The sequence below is a fragment of the Gekko japonicus genome, unplaced genomic scaffold (assembly GCF_001447785.1).
Source record: "Gekko japonicus isolate JY-2015 unplaced genomic scaffold, Gekko_japonicus_V1.1 scaffold735, whole genome shotgun sequence".
NCBI classification, from domain to species: domain Eukaryota; kingdom Metazoa; phylum Chordata; class Lepidosauria; order Squamata; family Gekkonidae; genus Gekko; species Gekko japonicus.
Window position 1 is genome coordinate 733322 of NW_015177029.1, and position 19177 is coordinate 752498.

Sequence of the window (19177 nt, forward strand, 5' to 3'; positions counted from 1 at the left end):
CTGGTTTTGCAGCAGCCAAGTTCTCCAGCAAAGATGTTTCCTCAGATCTCTCCTATAATGCTTCGACATCCTTATCTCAGCATTTTGGCCTCTGGGTTCTCTTGTTTATATAACTCTGGCATACCATTACAGATTTTGCATAAACAATGAAGGCATCCTCAAGATCCAGTTCTCAAAAGATGTCTTTATGTTTCATTTCTCCAAACTATCAAGAGACCCTCTCTTTTGGCTTCTTTTTTCTTAGGCTGACCTTATCAACTCTCTGCCTGGAATTAATCAAAAAAACCACCCCCACCCCCAAAAAAGGCAGCCATGTTTAATATTAAACGTAACAAGAACCAAATACAAAATGGTGCGACAGTTCCATCCCTTCCATTCATAGTGTATGGTTTAAATGCCATGCCAATTGTTGCATTTCAAGCAGCTGCCACAAGGTAGTACAAAACAGTATTTTTTTCACAGTGCCATTATTTAAATGTTCACACAGAAGATTAGCCTGCTCTGTCTCCAGAGGTAGGAGCATATAAATGTACCCATGCACACAAAATAGACAAATTACTAAACAGAGATGAAAATGTACAAAAGTTAATGCCAGCACAAATAAAGAGGTCAGGCAACAATTCAAGAGATGTTCAGGCCTATTGTTTGGTAAAGCCACAGCTACAGAAGGATTACTGGAGTTGTAAAGTGGGCAAAAAAATGCCTCTTTGGAGTCTTAATACTGAAACTTAACAAAGTGATAGACTTTACTAAGAAGGCACAATTAGTTGATCATGGAGAACAGACAACAGGTCAGGCCCAAAATATTCACTCATCTTGTCAAGGGTTATTTTTGGAGTAGATATGGTGACAATTGGAAGGCAGGTTAAATGCATGAAGAATAAAGTAACATTCTTCATTGTCACCTTACATTTTTATAATGTAGGAATGAGCTGATTTCAGCATGTAACTGGTGCACTGATTCGGACAGAAATGGTGGAAAAGATGGTGTTGGATATACCACCTCTGTATAGAAGAAGTGGCCTAGACGAATGGGTTTCAGGGAGCAACACCACAGCTCCCTCTATGACACGGGAGCACAAGCCACAGGGAAAACGAGTTTTAAGGAGACTGCCTTGTCTTAGGGCCTAAGGCGCAGGGGGTGGCTGGACAGAGTTCCTCCTTGTTCACATACCCTTGCTTCATTCAAATACATTTCTATTTGCCCAAACACACACAAAAAATCATTTTAGTAGAATATTTTGAGATGAGTTATATATATATATATTTCCTACAAGCAATTCTATGGCTTAGTATTTTGACCCAATGCAGTGTAGTGGTTAGAATCAGGGGATCTCGGTCAAAATCCTCACTGAGGTATGAGGAGGAAAGAACCATGTACACCTCTCCGAACCCCCCGAAGAAAGAATAAAAATGTGATTGTAAAAAATTAGCCACCCTGAGTCACAATTAAGTGGACCATGTTATATATGTAACAACATAGATCACTTTGTCTTATGTAAGAAAGGGAAAGGAAGATCTCAATTTTCCCCCCTCTCCGTCTCTCAAACACACACAAATGACAATATTTCCACAAGACAGGATTATGAATGGAGCAAACAGTACTTGAATTCTACACTAACAGATCGGGAAATCCAAATTCCAGTAATGTAGTCTTAATTTAATGTATCTTGTTTATTTACAGCATTTATAATCTGCCTGTCTCAAAGAGAGTCAATGAGAATTTAAAAAGAAAATGTGGCATCCTCAGGTCCCAAGGCAAAATGAAACATAAATTCAGTCTTACCATCCAAAGTAGACTGCAGTGGCCCTATTCTTCCCATTCTTCTCACTCTCCACACGTGTCTGGCTGATGGCACATAAAGCTGCGTAACCTAGTAGTTTATTAAACATTAAATCTCTTATTAAAAGCTTAGCCTAAAACATCTTCTTATAATCAATGCTGGAATCAGATTTTTAAATCCAGTTAACTATACATTAAAATGTCACCAAACTTTCCTAAAATAACCTGTTGACAGTCTTAAAGTCTATCCAAACAAAGCAAATCAAACATGAATATTGAAAATGGAAGAGCTCAATGTCCAGAGTTCTTTAATTTACTCTTTCTATCCCAAGGCACAGGGTATTTTTACATGATTTTACATTACTGCTAAGATCCCAATTCCTAAATATCAGATAACTGAATGTCTGAGCCATTATGATCACATGGCTATGGGGATAGTCCAAAAATCCTTAGGTGTGCCACTGAACTCTGTGGGACTTTCTTCTGAGTAAATACATAGAACGCGACATCAAGTATAGCCAATGCTTTCAGGAAACAGGGAATTAAAAACAAGAGGCATAAAGATCCAAAAAGTGATGCATCAAGGAGTCAGGTTACCAGGTTAACTGTTTGTTACCAATGGACGCATTATGAATGTCAGGATTCACATTTTTAAAATCGTCTGATGGGGGAGGGGGAATCTTCAGAAGAAAAAAATTCAGCAGTCACCTCAATATTACCTTATCTGCTTTAATGTTTTCTTGTTCTGACAACCAATGATTTGGTGGGCAGAAGTTTCTTCTTGTATCTCTAGATTTCAGCATTTTCACCAAGTTAGTGATTACCTGGATGGGCAGAATTAGTTCCATTCAATAGAATGTGTTATTATGCATAAGACAGATAGTGACACTAAACTATAAAAGGAGACTATGAAGCGATATGTTTATATATAAATTACAGGAACACTGCTACATTATTCTTAAGAGAGGTGATTAAGTAACTGAAAAGTTGGCCTTAGTTCACTAGATAGTTACTTAAAACTACTTCGTTGTGCAAATCTCTCAACATATACAACAGCAGGAAGGTCACAGAATCTCAAAGTAACCAAATAATCATTTCACCACACTAGGAAAGCTTATTGTGTTGGGATCTATGTAGTATTTCCACATCATATGATGCCTTGACATACATAATTAAAAACCAGATAAAGAGCTTAGTAACTCTGAAAATAAACCTTAGACCCTTTGAACTTTTGCCTCTTTTGCATTGAAAGTGGGAAAGTTTCAAGCCAAAGCGAGCAAGCTGCCAATTGAAAGTGTGCATGTATCCGCAATCCTCCAAGGGGAGGGGGATATGCCTTACTGACGCTAGAGCTCAGGCACATGTTGGAACATGCCTCCCTTCTCTAGGCCCTGTCATGACCCACACCAGCTGTGCATATGATGATCCAGGACTCAGATTGCAGCTGAAGATAAAGACACATTCAAGTGGTAGATTTCAGAACTTGACTTTAACATGCGCACATAGTGCTAAGCAAGTAAAAGCAGTTTTCTGTCTACTGGATTAACATAAAAGAGGCAAGCACACACAATGTTAATGCAATGTTAATATATACATGTAATAAGGAAAAAAATATTTTAACATCCATTCAAGATCAAAATACGCATGACCGAAGAATATGATTGATAATATCATACGTTAGCAAACCTACACAAACATACTGGAAACTAGCATAATGAGTTCAGTGGCACCTTTAAGATGAATTCTGGTATAAACTTTCATGTGCATGCACACTGCTTCAGATATCTGAAGAAGCATCGTATTCAAAGAAGTGTGCATGTACACAAAAGCTTCTACCCAGAATTAAACTTTGCTAGTCTTAAAGGTGCCCCACTGGATCCAAACTTTGTTCTGCTGCTTCAGACCAACATGGCTACCCACCTCATGCAAGCCACACTAGCCTGCAAACTTTATTTTTCCTGATCTCTGTCACCTCTGCCAGCACCACAGTGACAGCAGAGGATGGCTTTTCTTCTTACCTGGCAGACACTTGTGTATGACTTTTGATTTCCTATAAACGAGGGTTGTTTGCCTGACAGAAATAACTGGTTAATAAATTGTGAACAGTCGAAGTGAGATGAAGGCCAATGGCAGAGTCCAGTAATGAAAGTAGTTCCCGTTGAATGCCAATCTGAGGAACCTTCTGTGCAGCTTCTGGGTTGGAATAGGCAGAGAGAGATCCATGGATCGAAGCAGTCATTGTGCTGTACAGGCAAGGCCTCGATAAAGCTAGGCTATTTGGCTGTAAATCTCATTAGCAGAGAATAGCAGATGCTCTGAGAGCTCCCAAGGCGGCTTCAGAAAAATTCCTCAAGGCCAACTGTATGCATTTGTCATAAGGATCTCAAGACGAACCATCCATGTCACCTGGGATGACAAAAGAGGAGCTTAATGCCATCACTAGAAAACCTTTATATTTGGTCATTTTGCCCTATGGCAGGGTGTAAATCGTGAAACTCGTCTAGGAGTGGTCTTCCTATGAACTAGAGCTTCCTGTTCTACCAAATGAAGCACGGAAGGAAACCTGGAGAGGCTGAGATGAACTGTAACGGAAAGCTGACACAGATCCCTTGGACCTACCCTTGCCTTTTTGGCGTCAACTGGTTTGGCTGTGAAGCAGGAGAAGCCACTCGTGGTTTGGATGTCCAAGTGGCATGACGTGCAGGCTGCTGCAGCCACAATCAAGGCTATGTCCTGACTTGAGAGTGGGAAAAGACTGGCCAGAGGTAGGGAAGCTTTAATGCTCTTGCATTTTCACACTGCCAGGGAGGCAAGGGGGGGGGGAGAGAAGAATTTTAAAAATGCCTCTTAGGCAAGAAGACTGTGTACAGTTCTTCTTTGTGCTTCAAGGTGATGATGGGGAATTTCGACTTACCCTACTCCTAAATTAAGATAGCAGAGGGAAAGAGGGAAAGTTTTAGCCTCGAATTACTACTACCGGTGCTTTGTAAAAATGGAACTACAAGCCTGGCTGTCTGCTAACCAGACAAAGTGAGTTCGGGAGCTGAGAGGAAGCCCCCCCCCCTTGCTGTTGCTCTGAGTGATGACCCTGTTTACAACCAAAAGGAGGCGCCTTCCTGTCCTGCAAGGCAGCCCTGCTATTGGAGAGTGTCTTCCCATTTGGGAAGACGGCACCACCACTGGAGAACAATAAATAACGCTATGTTAAAACTGCTTTTTAATTTGTGCAGTACAAATATCTGTTATCTGGGTGGAACTAAGATGGCCAGTCTAATCAAGGTGCATTCATAGGCTTTTTACTAACCCCTCTCATTTACCCATGCAATTCCTCATTATTTTCTAGCAGCTGAATCCCAAAATTCTACAGTTCACTTGGCAAACTCCCTACCAACTTCCTGTTCATAATGCAGGAGTCCAGTTACAAACTCGGATAAGGAAGAGGTACAGTGTTATCATACACTGCTTGTGCAGAAGAACTAAACTAAATCCCTATTTCCCTTCTGAAGCTGTATTACGTTTGATAGTAGTACAATAAAATGACGACACTATGCAGCCCTATACATTTTTCAAGTAATCGTTTTAGTGGTCTGTGAACTGGTGCATTAGTGCGGAGATGTCAAAAGTAGCAAAGAACTTAATGGACATTCAAGAGTTTTCTCAAGGGAAAAAAAAATTATGAACAAGTTTGTTAAGTGAGGTTTTACATGGGGGGGTGGGGGAGAGAGACTATTGAAAAAAATACCATTAAGAGATCTGCTTTGATTACAAAGAAATTCTTTCAGCAGCTTGCCCTTTGTCAAATTCAGTGCAGGTTAGCAAAGTCGCCGCTAAAGTAGAGATTCCATTAGGCCCCAAGTGCCAACATCAGGAGAAGATATTGCACATGAATCCTTTCAAGCACCAAGAGAAGTAATTTGAAAGATATTCCATGAAATTAAGCGGAAAGTAGGAAATCATTCCTACCTATCGCAATAAAGATGAAGTCTCCACAAACTTGTTCACACAATCACTCAGTTATGTGAGAGATCACTGCAAAGGATCAATTCCAAAAATTAAGCATCAATTTAACTTTTAAAAATCCTGCCCCATCACATTTGGGGGGTTTTCCCCCAAGTCTCAAGTTCTGTTCATCATTTTTGCCCTTGGGAAGTTCATAAAAACCAAGATACAGAAAACTGACTCACACATTTATTATTATTGGCAGGAATAAATGATTCTGTACATTCTGGAAAGGCGACAACTGTTCTAAGTGTTTTGTCCTCCAAAGAAAGGAGGCATCTGCTTCAGTGATCTTTCAGGAGACACACAGAGGAAAAATCTCTGCCTCCTTTGAAGTGGCAGCTGCCACTTAAAAGGGGAGGATGGAATCATGAGCCCTCCCACTCTCCCAGCAACCACTTTACCACGAGAAGGTGAGGGTACTGATGTCACTGCCAGTTCCCCCATTTCATGTGCCCATCTTTGTTTAAAGGAGTTGCTCCCCAGCGCAATCCCTGTTTCTTTTGCAGGAAACTGCAGTGACAAAATAGCGATTTTTGAACTGGTAACCAACCGCCCCCCCATTTACTGCATCCATATTTGAAACCTTTAGCCCCACATATCATCTTACACTGATCCACCTTATTAATGTACCACGAGCCTGGTGGTGGAAAGTGCCCTGAAGCTGCAGCTAACTTATGGTGACCCCATAAGGTTCTCAAGGCAAGAGATGAACAGAGGTTCTTTGTCATTACCTGCCTCTGTACAGCAACCCTGGACTTCCTCAGTGGTCTCCCATCCAAGTATTAACTATGACCCTACAGAGTCACATTTGGTAATGTAACAGTAGAGAACTTATGCTTGGGGTCTTATACCAAAATATTTCCAAGTTTTACTAACTGGATACACAGAATTTTGACACGTATGTAGACAAGCAATACGTTACAAGCAATGTTCCCTCTAAGCTGTGGAGTCTTGTGAGCAAAAACTCTACTTTGTGAGCTACTGGCATTAAAGTTGTGAGTGAGCAATTTGGCTACTGCATACGTTAGCTTGCTCTGGAGCCATCCTTTCTGAGCTAAGACAAAAATGTGTGAGCTGGAGGCTAAAAAAACGTGAGCTAGCTCACACTAACTCAGCTTAGAGGGAACATTGGTCACAAGTGTATTATGAACTAAAGGTTCTATTATGAAGCCTTCCTCCAATGCAAAGAACCTTGAGGCAGCAGAACATGCCTCTTCTGTTAAAGGAAGGCTCTTCTTGCATTGGTGGACGAACCCAATGAGCAGAATTAAAACTTTGGATCCAGCCCAATGTGATTAGCTGAATGGATGTAATACTTAATTAGATAGCACAAAGACATGACATTTTCACAGCATGCAAACAGATACACGGGACATCTTTCCACTGAACAATGAAAAGATGGGTAATTATATTAAAACTGTATAAACACATATTAGATCAATCTGCAAAATTAGAACTTTAGTGATGCATTAGTACAGAATTCAACACAATCAAAACATTATCAGTTACTCTCATTACTAGTAATGTCCATAATGTTCATGCTCATAAGTGAAATGTGTTGTAAAAATCGGACAAAATGGGTGGGATAGAGGCTATTGTAGACTTGTAGAATGAATAAGCATTCCTTAATTAGCCCATCAGGTTAAGTGCAAGCATTAATGGGCCTTTCCTAAAGTCTAGCATGACATCTTTCTCCAAACATGGCCAAGAAGAAAGTTCCATTAGCAATATTAATACAAGCTTAGTTGATCATTTTCATTCAATTAACTTCTTTCAATTAAATAGATAGCTTGACAAAAGCAGTGATAAAAGACCTGAAGGGACGGCTGATGACTCGAACTGAACATTAGTGTGCGAGAGGTCGCCGGTATTAAACCGACTGTAAATCTAGCATTCAATTTGGGAAATGCATTTCTGCTGCTTCCACTCCTTTAATGAGTCATTTTAGCTGACTATATGTGTTTGCTGCAGAAATTTCATGGCAAGTCAAGCACTTTCTTATGCAACAGTTATATTCTTGAATCCTCCCTACTCTGCAGCAACATTTTTTAGTGTTCCTCAACCACGTGATGCGAGGAGAAGATCAAAGTGGGTAGAATATTTGTGGCTATTCAGAAACATTTATTAGAATAAACCACACTCCCAAAGCCCTTAGTTATGACCAGCCTTCCTGAAATACTGGAGCAATTAACAGACAAGCAACCTTTTAAAACCGTAGCCAAAGTTGTTCAAATCCACACAGAGACTTCCTACATTCCCAGCTGCACTCTGAAATCTGTAACATATATGAAGTGACCAGTGCTGAATGCATGGTGAAAAAGTCCCCAAGTACTGACATGGCCAAGAAGAGGTTGAAGCTAGACTATATTATAAATACCACAATCCTAAGTACACTTACTAGGGATTGTCCCATGGAAGTCAGTGGAATTTACTTCTGAGCATGCATGCTTAAGATCACACTGTAAGTCTAGCAGCCTAACTGAACTCATTAAATGTCTCTCTCTCAGTTTATCTGTGGGAGAAAGCATTCAAACAATGCAAGTCCTAACAATGTTCTCTCTGACAGCAGGATCTGTAAAAATATTTTTTTAAACAAAAGGGTCCAACTGATGTCATTTGGTTCTGTAAGGAACCCATTTTCCCAGGTCCTGCTGTCCTGTTCCCAAATGCGAAGGCTAAGATCCAGAGGTGCTGTGGTCGTCATCCATGCAACAACTATTGTCCCTGGACATTTGTTCCAGAAAAATACAAACTGTGTTTTAAGGTACGCAATAATTTTTGGGTATCAATGACTTGCTGAACAGAAACCAAAATACAAGTTGCTGAATCAGAACGAATTTTCTTCTACATCAGTAACTTCTTTGGTATTTCTAGACTTCTCACGATAGAAGCACTTTCCTCACAATATCAATATTTATTTTCAATTCAAAATCTGTATGAAAACAAATCCATTTTAGGAGGTAACAACCAAGAGGGAATAATGTGTCATCTTAAGTATTGTCTACCACTTTATTACTTACATCAAATAATCAAGCACTTAGACTTACATTCATCTCTGTTACCTTCATGTTTAAAACACATGAAGAAAACAGTTCTGCAATTTCTGTTAGTTTATACTCTATATACAAATACACTATATGTACCTTAAATAGCTGAATCCATCGTTTCTGTTCTGTTTGTATGCACTGTTGCATTTCTGTATTTGTGGTGACACCAACACTTCTAAATGCTGCGATATATTCTTCACGAACCTCTGGCTTCGTTTCCGGATATGCCAGTTTAATAATTCCTAAGCAGGCATCTCGAAGGCAACGAGATAATATTACCAGTTCTTCTAATGTAAAAGGCATCATTGATGATTGTCTTTGACCTACAACTATACAAAACATAAATTCTTAAGACAAAAAGTCTTTGTCTTTCAAACAGAAAGTCGGGTTTTTTAATACACTATAACAAATGTAGTTACGAAAAGGAAAACACTAGCACGAATACAAATTTTGAGAAATATTGATTACTGCATATAACTAAAGTTCTTACCTTCTATAGGATCACCGAAGAATTCGTTATCATGTATAGAAATAAGTGAGTGACTAAACAAAGAGCTAAAAAGGTAAAAGAGGGGGATGATCCGACTGGAGTCCTCTAAAGACATTGGCGAGCCTCGTGAGATCACCTGCAGCAGCGGCACCATAGACCTTAAGAGATGGGGGGAGGGAATCAGAACTGATGTCAATTTAGACACGTCACTAGTAAATGGGAAATAAGTTTTTTGAGGGAGTTTTTTGATGCCTTAAGATAAGAAAACATTAAAAATCATTAAACAGCCTCTTTAAAAATCAACTTCAAGCATCGTATAATAATGAAAATGTCGCCTCCAGAAATCTGGGATGCACAAATTATTTATCTTCAGAACTGGTTTGATGAAACAGTGGTGAGTAGTGACATTTTACGTAACTGTTGGTGATGGAAACTGCTGTCAAGTCGCAGCCGATTTATGGCACCTCTCAAGGGGTTTTCAAGGCAAGAGACGAGCAGAGGTGGTTTGCCATTGCCTGCCTCTGTGTGGCAACCCTGGACTTCCTTGGTGGTCTCCCATCCAAGTACTAATCAGGGCTGACCCTCCTTAGTTTCCAAGATCTGACAAGGTCAGGCTAGCCTGGACCATCCAGGTCACGGCATATAACTATTTACCGTTAATGTATATTATGCTTAGGACAATGCATACAAAGTTGAACCCTACCATCTGCCATTGTTACTTGAATGCAACATTTAATAATCAACTCTACATTAAAATCTGTTAAAAACTATTTTATAAATAGGCAACATGGACAAATTGATGTTCAGCAACACGGACAAATTAATGTACAGCAAACTTAAAAACAGTGTGTTCCAAGTGTGTGTGGGGGGAATGAGGTCTGTTGAAGCTAAAGCACAAAAGCCAAAGCACGAAGGGTTCCTACCAAGGTGCACAGGACTTCTGCTCACAGATACAAATGGACTTTCAGATCAAGGGGCAGAACTTATTAAATCCAAAATACAGCTACAAAAATAATTTAATTTCCATTTATTCAAGTCAAACCTGGCCAACATTATTAGTGGCTAGCCCGCTACAGAAATTTTATAAAATTAATTATATCCATGATAGCATTTAGCATAAAATTACTTTAGACTCATGTCATTTATTCTCACAACATTCCTTCACTCAACATCTTACATGCGGTTTCATTTAGATTTTTAATGCAAGTACTACATACCCAGTAATCATTCGTGTTGTCATCGAGGAGATTAAATACCAAAGATGCCTCAGAAACCTGGCATTAAAAGCTAAGCTATACAGAAGTCTAAAAAAGAAACAAACAAAAAACCCCACTGTTATTGCAGTACATCAAATAGGCCTTCTGTAAAAGATCTGTTAACTTTTCTGCCAACATCTATGACAAAGAAAATTCTCAAATACATAATGTTTCCAGTATTAGTCAACTGACTATGTCACGTAACCATCCAGATGCCTTTTAAAGTAATGGTGATAGTGCTCATTTATCATCCAGAAAGTAATCAAAGAGAGAAGTGACCTGCTTAACGTTAACCTGCTCTCCCATTCTTCACCCATCATTAGAGAACTGTTCCATAAGAGAATACACTTATTCATTCAGATACGCAGTACTAGAGATGTTTTAAGAAAATATCAAAATCTAGCGAAAAACCAAGTGTTAGATATTTATTTGATGTTTATTAATTGGACTTTTATTTATTTATTTATTTGATTTTTAGCCCACCCTCCCCGCCGAGGCAGGCTCAGGGTGGCTTACAAAGAGAACAATAAATACAAAAAGGTAAAATTCAATATAAAATACACAATAAAAATATTAAAACCATTAACATAATGATGGTGTTACGGTTGGGGTAAAGTGCACATACATCCACTATTGGCGGACTCAGGTGGAAAATAAAATTGGCACAGGGCACAGGATGATGGAACACAGCTCCTTGCCTAAATGCCTGATGGAAGAGCTCCATTTTCACAGCCCTGATTTATTTATTTATTATGACTATAAGGCTTGCTTAATTTCATTTGTATCCCCTCCGGCCTCCTTCCATGGAGCTCAGAGTGGTGCACCTGCTTCTTCCCCTCCTACATTGATCCCCACAACATCGTCTAAGGTGGGTTAGGCTGAGTATGTCGAACCCAAAGTCAGCCAATGAGTTTCATAGTGAGCAGGGATTTGAACTGGACTCTCTACAGGCCTAGCCAAATTCCAACTCTACCACGTGGGCTCTCACTTTAATGGAACTACATTCTGCTATTTTTTATTACAATGACGCACACTTCAATAGCATCTGGGGGGGGGGAACTCTTGCAAATAAAAAGGCAATTCACTGTTTTACAGAACTATATGTTACAAACTCCTGCTTCCATAGATTCTAGTAACGTTTACCAGTACTTAGTATGTCTGTTTTCCCCAACAATTAAATGAACGAATAAATCCAGAATTTTCACAATTTTTTTCCTATTGATCATATCTAAAGATGAACGTCGTCTCATTCCCTAAGCAGAAGGGCACCTTGGGATCTAACCCACTCTAACTTTCCAAATGGAAAAAGCTTTGAAATGGCCATTGCATGAAAATAACTACACACTACAAATATTGCAACTGAAGCTCTGTAACAATACTTGTTGAAAGCATTTCAGTTCGATGAAATTCTTTTTAAAAACAGCATTATCTTCATTTCTGGTAGTTCCCATACTTTTGACTTTTATATTTCTCATGAATTCATTCTTAACTCTGAATGATCCTGTTTTCCTTAACTCAGATTACTTAGGGGCTTTGATTCAAGATGTTCCTCCCAATACATTTATTATAGAACACTTAAAAAACCCAAACGGTTCTTGAGACAGCTCACAAATCAAATAAGAACAGCAGCAAGTAAAAATATCACAAAAACAGAGCAGCAGCATGCAAGCTTCCATGAGCATTAAAACAGCAGAAACAACCTTCAGCAGCAATCCAATTCTTTTCAACAAAAATAAAAGCCAGTAACAATAATTGATGGTGGAAAGTGCCAGCAAGTAGCAATCAACTTAGGGTGACCCCCGCAGGGTTTTCAAGGCAAGAGATGAACAGAGGTGGTTTGCCATGATCTGCCTCTGCATAGCAACCCTGGACTTCCTTGGTGGTCTCCTGTCCTAGTACTACCAAGGGCCGACCCACCTTAGTTTCCCAGATCTATATTTAGATACCCTTAAAAGCCTCAAGACATAAAAATGTCTTCCCTTGGCACCTATTAGGACAAGCACCAGGTAAATGGATGCAGTGATGAATTCCATAACCAAGGAGCCACAACAGAACAGCACCTCATTTCTGAAACCAGAAGTACACAGAACAGGGTTTCTCACAATGATTTTAACAGCCAGGCAGGTTTGAGCTCAGGAACAAACAGCAGCCAGTGAAAGCTTTCCTAATTTGTGAGTACATTCTACCAAATTTAAACAATGCAGTCAATAAATATGCATTTATAGCAACGCAGGTGTGGCTAGGTTTCCATTCATGCTGCTTTTGACAACAGAGCTGTAAATAGCATCCTATCTCACTTAAATAGGGGAAAGCATCCACTAGCAGCCTGAAAAACATTTAACTCCATAGCTTTTGTTATATTTATAACTGTTAAGTTAAAGGATCCACTAGCTCCAACTCTTTTTACACACAACAGCCATTTAATGAGAACCCTAAAGCAGGCATCTAATTGTTCACCAACAGGTACCAGATTTATGTGTATCTGACAAAAGAGCATTTTGAGCATCACCGGGGATTTTTTGAAATTTTTAAGGTGTCAAATTCCTTCTTCTCAATAGGAGAGATTAAATGACCCATTAAGCTTTATTTAGCTGAGGCACCGCTGTAAGTTAATTAGTTAAAGGCAACATTTTCAGTCTAGGTCATAAATTGGGCACAGTTTCCCGCTGAGACCGTTTAAGTTAATGAAGAGAATACAATAGAATGAGACAAGCACATGCAGCCTGATAAAGGTCACTCCAGCGGGGCAGCATATTTTGACACTTCCTTGAAACTGGAAGGTGCCACAGGTAGAAGATAACAGATGTGACTGCAATTAAATGAAATTAAATGAGCCATTCAACTTCACTGGCATTCAATTCTAAATGAATGTAGCTCTTTTTTTTTTGCTACTGCTTCTCTGTGACTTCCACCAATCAAGGCTGCACCAATAAGCAAAGCATGTGATCAATGGGTTTGTTATCTTTACCAAAGGGAGGGTGTTTTTGGTGTGTGTTTTTTTAAAAAAAAAATCAGAGGAGTATTTCCATGACACACTTCTTAAATATTCTTTTCAAGGTGAAAAACTTTCTCAAGAAATACAACTGCTCCCTACAGAAATTACCTAGGAAGTGGACGTTAAAATACTCCATAATGCTGATTTTCCAAAGCCTTGTGTTGTATTTTAGCAACTGTGGTTTAACTAATCATTGAAATTTAGAAATTTGTCCCACTAGGGAGACCATGTCTGTGTTGCTGGCAGCACTAGACCCTCACAGGCTGAGAGGGAAGAATGACAGTGCATTACTATGCTATGTCCCTGGTAAGCCACCACTGGTGAAGGTTTGCAGAAGCAGGATGAACAACAAAAATGCATTCAAGTCATACAAAATCATATTAATTAATTATCTAGAATAAGCTTGCAAGAAGCTCATCTTGCCAGATCTCCAAAATCTCATCCAGATCAATCAATAACATGAAGCTCAGAGAATAACCGAAGTGAAAGAGATGTACATGTGACTCCATGGACCTAACAGCTGATTAACTCTCTAGTATCAGTCTAGGGCTGTTTCATGCACAGAGTGGAGAATCCCTGTAGCATCAGGGACTTCAACTATTAAATCTCATGAACCAAGCAAACTAACTTGGGACTGAAATCACTCAAGCCTAGGAGCCCTCTTCTGGTACCAAATGGAACAGATGAGCACAATACCAGACTCTGACAGCTGACTTATGGTGAACCTCGTAGGGTTTTCAAGGTAAGAGACATTCAGAGGTGGTTTTGCCACCGCCTGCCTCCATACCATGACCCTGGTATTCCTTGGAGATCGCCCATTCAAATACTAGCCAGGGTCGACCCTGCTAAGCTTCTGAGATCTGACAAGATCGGGCTGGCCTGGGCTAATCAGGTCAGGATCTGAATAGACTGGGCTTTGATAAATACTGGAAATCTGCACTTCTTCTTGCGCCTGGTCAATACAGCAGTGTCTCTGATGTACTTCAAGTTCCAGCTTCTCCAGCTGAAAACTATCCATCTCCACAACTCTGTGCTGGACAGCACACTCTCCAAATTCCAATTCTGGCTCAAGCACTGTGGCCCCAACATACCCTGACACACACGTTCATGACTCACACTAGAGACCGGAACACCCACGTTACACATGGAACACCAAGTGTGTATGCAATAATGCCCTATGTTTTTCCACACTGAAACAGTAGTATAACCAGATGTACAAATTTTGCTTTAAGAAACAAGGAAAAAATTAAACTAGTGAAAAAAGCTAAAATATTTAGCCATGCTGATACTAAATTTCGCAGTATCGTGGTGCACAGCTACTGCAGGCATAATGAATAGGAGCTGAAGTGTGAATTCCCACATCTTCATAAAACAAAGTAATCTCTCATGGCTACATCCAATTAAAGAGAAACAAAAGCAGTAACTCATATTCCACTTCGGGGTTAAACTTGCAGAAATATGAATTTTAGTCTAATCTGAGTTTCTCTCCATTCTAAGAGGCACTAAATGGACATAAAACAGAATTAGAAGGCAGTCAAATAAAATTAATTTCACCAAAAAAAATAGAAGAGAACACTGGATGAAACGAGCTACGTAAGTAATATGAAGAGAAGTTACGTGGCAATTACAGATATTATTATTAATACAGATATTACAACAATGCAAAGCTCCTTGGACGAAAGCGACAGTACGGAGGCAGCTGTGCTAGCCCACTGCAGCAAAAATAAACAGCAGTCTAGAGGCAGCTTAAAGACCCACCAAAATTTTCTTCTGGCACATGCTTTTCTGAAGTGCACCTACTGCTTCAGACACAACGAAGCAAGGTATTCTTAAATATAGTCCATGAAATCTTATCCAGGAATAATTTTTTTTTTTTTTTTAATCTTGAAGGAGTCCCTAGGCTCCTACGGAATGGCACTCTAGGAGTAAAAATGACAACCTGTAAGAAACCGCTGTTTCATTTCTATACAGAGACATTAAAAATTCCTTCTCTCAATACCTAGGATGTAAGTCTGAAGAGAAGACATGCTACTCCTAAGTTTTATGTTTGGATTCTACCAGGTTTCCTTTTGGCATCAGACCCCTAAAATGGCTATGCCGGGGACCACAGAACCTTTGTAGACAAAACGTCACTGTGGGACAGGGCTGTAGTAAGAAGGAGCATTGAGCGAGCTAACCCCTCTTCCCTTCTGTACCAGTGAAAAAACAGGTAGGAGCCAAACTCTATTGTTTAATGACATTTTGGTGTTAAAAGTCACATTATGACTGAATTCCCTCTGAGTGTTTGGAAGAGAGCTCATCGACATCTTCTAGGTCCCATTTCTCAAGGTTTCTACAGCGATGTCACAGCACTCAAACCAGGTTGTAATGATTTAAATCTATACTGTAAGCTGTGCTCTCACAGCAAAGAGATCATTTCTCTCTCTCCAGAGAGCCAGTTTGGTGTCGTGGTTAAGTGCCCGGACTCTAATCTGGGAAAACCGAGTTTGATTCCCCACTCCTCCACTTGCACCTGCTGGATGATCTTGGGCACGCCATAGTTCTGGCAGAGCTGTCCTTGAAAGAGCAGTTCTGGAAAGAGCTCTCAGCCCCACCTACCTCACAGGGTGCTTGTTGTGGGGAGGGGAAGGGAAAGGAGTTTGTAAACCACTCTGAGACTCCGGGTGAAGGGAGTCTTAGTATAAATCCAATCTCTTCTTCTTCTTCTAGCACTCTAGCAGATGGAGTCGGAATGCAGCTCCTTTACCCGCTAGTACTACTTGCCCCTGAGGTGCACCATTAAGGCCTTCCCCATGCAGAAACAGTGGGGAGTTGCAGCTTTCTCACCACAGCTATTAAACATGAGCTGCCAATATATGCTGTACCCAAACCTGATCTCTGCTTTCACTGACTTCGCCACTGGGGTGGTAGTCAGGATGCCTCCATCTAACAAATAGCTAAAAGGATCAGGAGCACTCCATTTCACTGGCTTGACAAGTGCAGGGACAACACAGTTAAAAGAACACTCCTAACAAGCCCTGGCACACAGCTGTTTTCTCAGCCTAAACAGAAGGCACGTTTATATGGTGTTATATATTGCTTAACATGCCAGATAAAGACAACTTTGTACCGAAGAGTGATAAAAATGAGATTACTTTCAGCAAACAGCAGCGTTCCAGAAACTCAACCACAAACCATTATGTTGCTTCACTTAACATGGTCATCTACGAAGAGTGGGTTGCACCAACAGTACCAACATTAGTTGGGGGTTGTTGTAGGGGTTTTTTAAGGAAGAGAATTTTTTTTTAAAGCAAAGACAAAATAATACAGAGAGAAAGAAACAAGGTTACCACATATCCCCTTCACCTTTAATCACAGCACAGAAAAGTCCTATCTTTTTGCATATCAAGCATTATCTAGAATGACGCATGCAGTAAAACAAATCCCAAGTCGGTCCCTTGCTGGAGCTTTGGCCAAAAATTGCATCCAAGGCTTGAAATGGACTTTATAAACTGGTCACTTCATAACTTGGAAGAAAAGCCAAAACATAAAAGCCTGACATATTCACATCTAGAACGGCAGCAGTTTAAAATGCTGCTCCTTGGAGGAAATAGAGGCTGGAGTCATACAATTAAGGCTATAGAGGCTTCCCTCATTAAGCACCTTTTTCTACACAGTTCACCAATAAACTGAAAAGTCAGAGCAATCGTGCATTTAAATCCTGTAATTACTATCCAAGGCAATAAAAGCACGAATACTAATTCAACTTCTGCTATGATCTCTGGATCTCACATCCTGCTCTAACGCAATTAGTTGACAAAGACCTAATTACCCTAATCAAGTGATCACAGTTTCACTGACATCTTACTTCCTTGAGCAGCTATAAACACCAGCAGGCTAAACAGATAGCACCAATTAGTTTGCCATACCACTGTTTACAAAGCAGTTGGAATTAATTCCAATTTATGACATTCCAGGGATTCCAAGAACAGTTATGGCACCCTCACTAATTTTATATTTTATACGATATACTCATTCTTCAATTTACTGTTTCTTATGTAGGATCACAGAGAGGCAGTACAATCTCTGACAATACTTAAACACAAACTATTATTCCCCCAGCCTTTTATTTTTGCAGTCTCCAGACCGATTAAGAGTTCTAGAGAATGCAAAAGCTTGCACACTGTTTTGAGTCTTCCTGTTGTGTTTTTGCTTTGGAATTTTGCTTCTGAGGCAACTTGTCTGCAAACAACTGCTTTCTACCTAATACAATCTCTTGCATTTGTCAGTCCTCCCTGTGAACACCAATCACAGTCAAATTAGCCCCCTAAAACATGAGGGATCAGAATTTCAACAGCTCCTGCAAGAAGACTGTCATGTTTGAATTCTTGTCGGCCGACAGCTGACCACTGTGAGAGATCAAACTGTTTTCTGGAACTCCACTCAGTTCCAAAACCAGTTTACCAAGAGGCACTGAGGGGAGGGGAGGGGAAGGAAGAGCTATTATTTGGGGAGGGGGATCTCAAGTCCTCTTGGGCTCACAGCACTTGCTCTTGTTTCATAGTCGCCTGGATTCTGGTTGATATTTCTTTGCATCCAAAGAAGCATGGTATAGTGGTTAAGAGTGGGGGATTCTAATCTGGAGAACCAAGTTTGATTTCCCCACTCTTCCTCCACACTTGAAGCCTGCTGGGTGCCTTGAGCCACTCACAGTTCTCTCGGAACTCTCTCAGCCCCACGTACCTCACAAGTTGCCTGTCGTGGGGAGAGGAAGGGAAAGGCGATCGAAAGCTGCTTTGAGACTCCTTATGGTAGGAGAAAAGCAGGGTACAAAAAACTATTCTTCTGACAATCTTTAATATGCCCTTAGAGCTGCATCTCTACTCCTACTGTCAACACAGCATTCTATTCTGAAGCAAGCAACAAAAGGTTTAATAGAATAGGCGGACACCAGTTTTATCAGGAGCTGCTATTAAGTCTCATTCATCAAGTGGCGGGACACATTCCACTTAAAATTCTACAGAGGTCTCCCCTCAAAGTGAACTCACAGACGCCAGTTGGCGCAGAATGCCGCAGCTCAGTTATTACCAGGAGCTAGGGCACAGCATGCATATTACTTGTATTCTGCAATCACTCCACCGGTTGCCCATCAGTTACCGGTTTTAGTCGAAGGTATTGGCTTTCAAGGCCTTGGACCCTCATATTTGCAAGACTGCCTCTCCTCCTGCACTTTGCCGTGACAGTTCTGCTCATCTGAATAGGGCCTTCTTACGAATGGGCAAGACTGACAATTGCCTATAAACATGAATTCTCTGTTGCCGGTCCCACTTTATGGGATGGCCTGCTGGGTGGGGCCGGGAAGGCTCCCACTCTCCTGGTATCCTGCAAACCTGCATTATTCAAGAGGGCATTTTACAAAGGTAATAAATATCATAATGGAATGGTTCGAGAAGATGCTTTAATAAAGGGAAAGGGGCCGTGGACTATACTACTGTGCATAGTACGTGTTATCTGTTGCTGTTATCATACCAGGTAATTTCTCCTTGGCTTAACAAGTCATGGTAATACTTATGCTTTGTTCCTGATTTCTGCAATCTTAATCCTGCTGCATTGGTTTATACTGTG

At 40.3% G+C, this 19177-nt stretch overlaps 1 protein-coding gene across 1 annotated transcript in view; it reads right to left on the reverse strand.

The window, feature by feature from the left end:
• UBE3C (ubiquitin protein ligase E3C) overlaps window positions 1-19177 on the reverse strand; it is a 144469-nt gene that overhangs the window by 30081 nt on the left and 95211 nt on the right. The window contains exons 12-16 of the mRNA XM_015427870.1: window positions 10540-10626; window positions 9323-9480; window positions 8929-9161; window positions 2503-2607; window positions 1787-1874 (exon numbers count right to left, since the gene is read on the reverse strand). Of these exons, the coding sequence (XP_015283356.1) occupies window positions 1787-1874; window positions 2503-2607; window positions 8929-9161; window positions 9323-9480; window positions 10540-10626 (671 nt within the window). The remainder of the gene's footprint in view (window positions 1-1786; window positions 1875-2502; window positions 2608-8928; window positions 9162-9322; window positions 9481-10539; window positions 10627-19177) is intronic.